This window comes from Geospiza fortis, unplaced genomic scaffold (assembly GCF_000277835.1).
Source record: "Geospiza fortis unplaced genomic scaffold, GeoFor_1.0 scaffold45, whole genome shotgun sequence".
Lineage (NCBI taxonomy): Eukaryota > Metazoa > Chordata > Aves > Passeriformes > Thraupidae > Geospiza > Geospiza fortis.
The window spans coordinates 5189040-5194528 of record NW_005054327.1 but is presented as its reverse complement, the minus strand read 5'-3'; the positions used below and the strand labels follow the sequence as shown (position 1 = coordinate 5194528).

General features: G+C 35.8%; 1 protein-coding gene across 1 annotated transcript; it reads right to left on the bottom strand.

The window, feature by feature from the left end:
• Positions 1 to 268: 268 nt before the first annotated feature.
• Positions 269 to 4557, bottom strand: MZT1 (mitotic spindle organizing protein 1). The gene is made up of 3 exons (XM_031057094.1): positions 4533 to 4557; positions 3674 to 3819; positions 269 to 2280 (listed from the first exon to the last, which is right to left on the bottom strand). Exons 1-3 carry the CDS (start codon positions 4555 to 4557, stop codon positions 2257 to 2259), a joined length of 195 nt encoding a protein of 64 aa, XP_030912954.1. The 3' UTR covers positions 269 to 2256.
• Positions 4558 to 5489: the final 932 nt, after the last annotated feature.

Below are 5489 nucleotides of genomic sequence, written 5' to 3'. Positions count from 1 at the left end.
ATTTGTTATGGGTGGTACCCCTAACCAAAAGCAGTCAGGAGTTCTCTTACACCACCTTAAGAAACAACATGTTTAGTACATTTAGTACATTAAGTAACCAATGTTGCCATTTAGTTCCATGTAATAATAAAAATAATGCACTATTAGTTTTATAGACATCAAATTGGAGTTTTGAATGTCAAAGACATGCTCTTCTTCTGTAATTCTGCAGGACAAATGGTCTACCAGAAAATGTCTAAATGTATAAAAGCCATAAGCTTACCAATGATAAAATGGTAGATGCAATTTACTGGACAGTTCAAGAATTAGGTATAATTTTATAAATTATGTATAAATTGTCATTGCAGTTGCAAGCTGGTTTTAAACCTATCAAGGACATTGAACCCAAACCAAAATCAAATTACCAAGTTCGAAAAAACCCTGGAAATACATAAAACTAATCAATAGAGTGACATTCAAGGGAAGTCATCAGACTTCCTGTATTACCCAAGGATGTGGCTATAGAGGGAAATGAAACGCAGCAGCAGAAACACAAATTCTAATAAAGTTTCATTATTATTTTGGGTACATTTGCTATAGTTTACAGAAAATTTTCAGAGTTTAAGTTACACAAAAGAAATCTCATAGACTGAGATGTGACTCCTGATCGAGAATGCTCCCCATCTTTTCTCATTTTTGACATGCAGCACAGTCTAGAGAAAATTAAGTGAGCTAATTGCTTATTTGTGCTGACCTGGACTTTTCAGATATTTTACTGAATTTTCAAGTTTCCAAAGATAAATTTCATGGTTGATATCTTTTCATACAGTCAATACTCAGGTTATGAACATTTAAAGTCCTTTGTAAATTGCTGCTATGAGTGTGCAAAATAAAACCACTTAAAAATTCCCCAGTTTGGTTATTTACAGCATCTTCCCGGAATGATGTTTTGGCCAGGCTAACTGGAAATAAAGGCAAGTGATTCAGGGCAATATAAATATTTTTCTGTTCTCTTTGTCAGCAATATGAAGTAGTTCGCTTCCTTTATTGCTTTTTGTAGAGCTATGATCCAGAGTGTGTATGATGTAAACTCTTCAAGTAAAAAGAACTTTTTATCTCTGCACAAATACAACTTTTGGCTCGACTAAGATTCCAGGTTAATTTCCAAATGTGCTTTGCCCTGTAAACGCTGCAGGTTGCTTTAGGTCCCATTAGTGCTACATTTTGAAAACAGCATAACAAAAAAAAAATCAAAAGCCTTTAAAAAAACCTCCAAAAACTTACACAGCAGCAGATGAAGAACACACAAGAAACCATCTTCTTACAAAGTAGAATTCCTGGGTGCAGAGATACTTACTGGACATTAATAGTTGTTTTGGCATCAGTGAAGGTTTCCAGTGCTAAATGAGAAGACATTCCTGTACCAGGCAGCTGTTTAAGACTTACTGATACTCATCAACCAAATCAGATGCTTCTCATGTATCCACCGACTATTGTACTGCAGTAACAATACAGCCTTAATATTTTTAGATCCTACAGTCAGAACAGGTGTAACAAATGTGGCATCTGCTCTCTGTGAAACATTCCATGTCATCTAGAATTTGAATTTACATATATACATACATACATGTGGGTATATACATACCCATATATGTATATACATACATACGGGTAGCTGAAGAACCTTTGTTATCTAAGTTAAACACTTTTCCCAGCAATTTGAATTGAAATCAAAAGCACAATTCATGACCTACATTATTAAAAAAATGCTTTATTTATTACTTTCAGCTTGAGATTTAAGTTACTGCCCTTGCTCTAAAGTAAAGTCACTATGGGCTTCATTCCTATCTGGACCATAAAGCAAGACTAAAATTGCACATGTAGCTTTTCACCAAAGCAAAAGATAAAACCCATGACATACTACCACTTCTAAAGGATGCATTAACAAAACTGCCTCATTCTAACAAGGCTTGTTGGTACACACTAATAAATTCAACAAATGTACAGTATCTGGCGTGATTTTAGATGTACAGGATGCCAAAGAAAACAATTGCACTACATTCACAAACAGTTCACAAAAATACCAATAATATTACTGGTGAACTTTTAAAAAACTTTTCAAAGCTATTATATACACCATTCTCTTGAAAAGTATTACAGAAGTACTCTGAAACCTTCACATACACTTATTCATTTTTTTTTCTTAATACTGGCAATCTTCAGAGCTCCTGGTAAGTTTAACTTGGCATTCTTCTCATGCAGAGATCTTCTCCCATGTCAGCCTGTCATATTTTCAGCAGCCTAGAAACAGAAAAAAAATTATCCCAAGTCACTAAAACAGACATCATGTAGATTAAATTTAATATTTTCTTGTAACTTTTTTAAATTACCTAGAGAACTTAAGGGTCTAAAAAAAAAAAGCTACTTAGGAAATTTTTTTCTAATGAACACTACTTTTTCCTAAAAAATAATGCTGTCAGCTGCCATCACCCTTTACTAGAAGAGCCCCTGCTGTTTGTTTGTCTTACATCCTGTATCTGAGCAGCTTTTATCTTGTACATTTCACCCTAATACTTTCAAGAAAGGCTCAAATGCATAAATATAGTTACCTCTGGAGTTTACTTCATTTAATTTATGGTAATTATTACCTCATCCATATAGATTAGTTATTGACACAAAACTCAGAAGAACAACACTAATCATAACTGCATAAATCACACTACCAATTATTTGATTAATAATATTAGTATTTTTATCACTGAATAACTACAGTCAACAAAGCACAGTTGTTGAAGAAGGACAGTGATAGATTTTATACCAGTTATGGGACAAACAGGCAAAGGAGAACAACAGGAATGGGAAACCAGTGAAAGCAATGGAAGAAGTAAATCAGCCCTCAATTATTTATATACACAGTTAAATGCATATGTAAAGCACATTTAAGCATAGACACAAATACAAAATATGCAGGAGCATAGAAAAATGTTAAGTTAAAAATAAAGTATGCAGTCTTCCAGAATAGAAGCAAGATATAGGTTTCCCCTTTCACCTGTCAAAAATAGCCAAATATAAGATGCAGTATAAAAAATCCTGTCTGTGATGTTTAGGTAGACAGTAAAGAATGAAAATCCTTTAAAATGCAATTGAGTTTTTTTTTTAACCATCTAGTAGTTAAACAGGTAAATACACATTTATGAAAAGCCCTATATATACACACATCACAAAATCCCCTCTTTCTGGTCTTTGGAAAGGTTCAAAGCACAGGCTAAGGGGGTAAAAGCAATATGTTAAGATGATATCAATAAGTTGCATGCAGCTGTTTACAAGTACTGCTCCATACTCTTAAATCTGAGGTTTTAGTAATGAGGTGATACTTGTTAAAGGAGAAATCTATTTGTGATATTATGCAGGTAAGGGGACAAATGGTGACTATAATAAAAATATGTGAGTTTTGGCTCTGGTCTTTTTCTTCAGAAGAGTTAGTCTAATTATTTCATTTCTACGAAACATGTTATTTGTACCATTTCCTGTTTCATGTACAGTTGTATTCATTGCCTCCTCTACTGAACAGCTAATTTCCTTGTTTTAAAGATGAATCATAGCAAAGTACAATCTACAAACTGAAGTATAGCAAGTTGCATGTGCATCTGACTCTTATAAACAAATTTATAAGCTTTTTAAACTAGAGCATTACCTTTAGAGCTTCTGTAGCCTTGCGCAGCTCTTTAATAACAGAAGACAGGGCTTCTGGATTTATCCCTTGTTCACAAAGCCGCACACAAATAGACAACGTCTCCATATCCAAGCCAGTGTTTAATATTCTTGAAATCTCAAACAGAACTGCAACAGAAAAAAAATGAAAGCACTTTAGTTCCTACAGACTATGAAATTTCAATGATCAAAATTGGTCTTCATCAACATTTAGATTCTACAGCACTTCTACAATGTCAACATGGCAGATGTCCATTGCTGTTTGCAACAATATTTACGCTCAATCTTCTTAAGCTTAAAGCTACAGCTTCTAACATAAACACCATGCTTCCCTGGTTCAGGAAATTTAATACTAGGTAATAGGTTTTGAAAAAGTAAAAAAAAAAAAAGTGAAAAATTCAACAATTAACATGCCTGCCAATTAGGTAAAAGGTAGGCTATAAGAACACTCTGTGCTTTTGCACTCCAGACACTGATGAAGTCCTTTCTAATCTTTAGGTGTTGAGGTAGTGTCTTCAGCAGAGAGATTCAGCAGTTTCTCCACAACAATTCTGAGCTCTTAACAACTTTGCAGACAGCAACTGCTAAATATCTGTATTCATCCTAAATAAAATATATACATAGTTACACAGGAAGTGTGGGCTCCTAAATCTGAAGATTAGTGCACTTTCCATATCTGTTCTCAAAAGCCTTACTTTGTCTTTAAATCTGCTTGCTGTCTCTCGTGTCTAAAGTATTCCTGCAGAAGTGGAAAGAGGGAAGTTGTCAAGTACAGTTACCAGAAGTTTTATTCTTTGTCCTTCCCAAAGAAGTCACTCTCTATCAGCACAAAATGGTTTTACCCTCTTGCAGCATCAGAGGAGTCATAATGATCCTGCTAGTCCTGCCTTGCCTCGAGCAGCAGGTCAGAGCATGAAGATCACTGGCTGGAATGCTATTTTTTACACCAGCTCAACTCATGAAGGTCCCTACTAAAAAACTCTTTTGTAACAGCAGCTGTAACTTCAAGAAAAGGAAGATGCTGAGAAAATAACAATTTCATAGCACTACCCCTTGAACATTCTCCTTAGCCTCTACTCCCTCAGTAGGGCATTTTCAGAGAAAGTCTCCACACATTTAACAACCCTCAACAGACTGCCTGGCTGCTTTCCACCCTGCATATATAGGTATAGGCATTTTGTGGAATTCCAGAATCTCACACTACACAAACAACTCCATGCCAGCTTTGATTCCTCACAGTCAGGCTGGAAGTGAGCATCCCAGCTACACCCACCTGCTCACGTTTCTCACGGCTTATCAATCTCCAAAGCATTTCCCAGTACCCCTTCTCTCACATTCCCCATCCCACAACAGTACCTGAGTTCGGGGTTTGTTTGTTTGTTTGTTTTTTTCCATATCAGAATCTATTTTAGTTCTGCAGCACTGACTACTGTCCTCAAAGCTTTCACACTGTATTGTAGTTTGGGCTGTTCTGAGGGTTTTTTTTTGCTGCTGCCGACACCGGCCCAAGGCCGCTCCCTCCTCTCTCTCTTAGGCCACGTCATTTACATCAACCGTTACACACAACGAGAAACAACAGCAAATATATACATGTATATACACATAGAAATATAACTAAATACAAACACTAAAAAAAACCCTAGTATTCTATGGTAGATACATAACTAAATTTAAAAAAGAAACAGAACAATGAAAAGGAAAAGCCACGTCAGGTCCAAAGACACTCGCTCCGCGGGGGTTGAGCTGTTTCACGAAGCAAAACAAAACCTGCCACACGCTGCATCTCTCGGCAGCCGCAC

Coding starts and splice junctions, on each gene's coding strand:
- MZT1 (XM_031057094.1), bottom strand. CDS start 4,557: ATGACTCCTCTGATGCTGCAAGAGG. Junction 3,820..4,532: donor TCCTCTGATGCTGCAAGAGG/GTAAAACCATTT, acceptor TTTCTGTTGCAG/TTCTGTTTGAGATTTCAAGA. Junction 2,281..3,673: donor AGGCTACAGAAGCTCTAAAG/GTAATGCTCTAG, acceptor TTCTGTTTCTAG/GCTGCTGAAAATATGACAGG.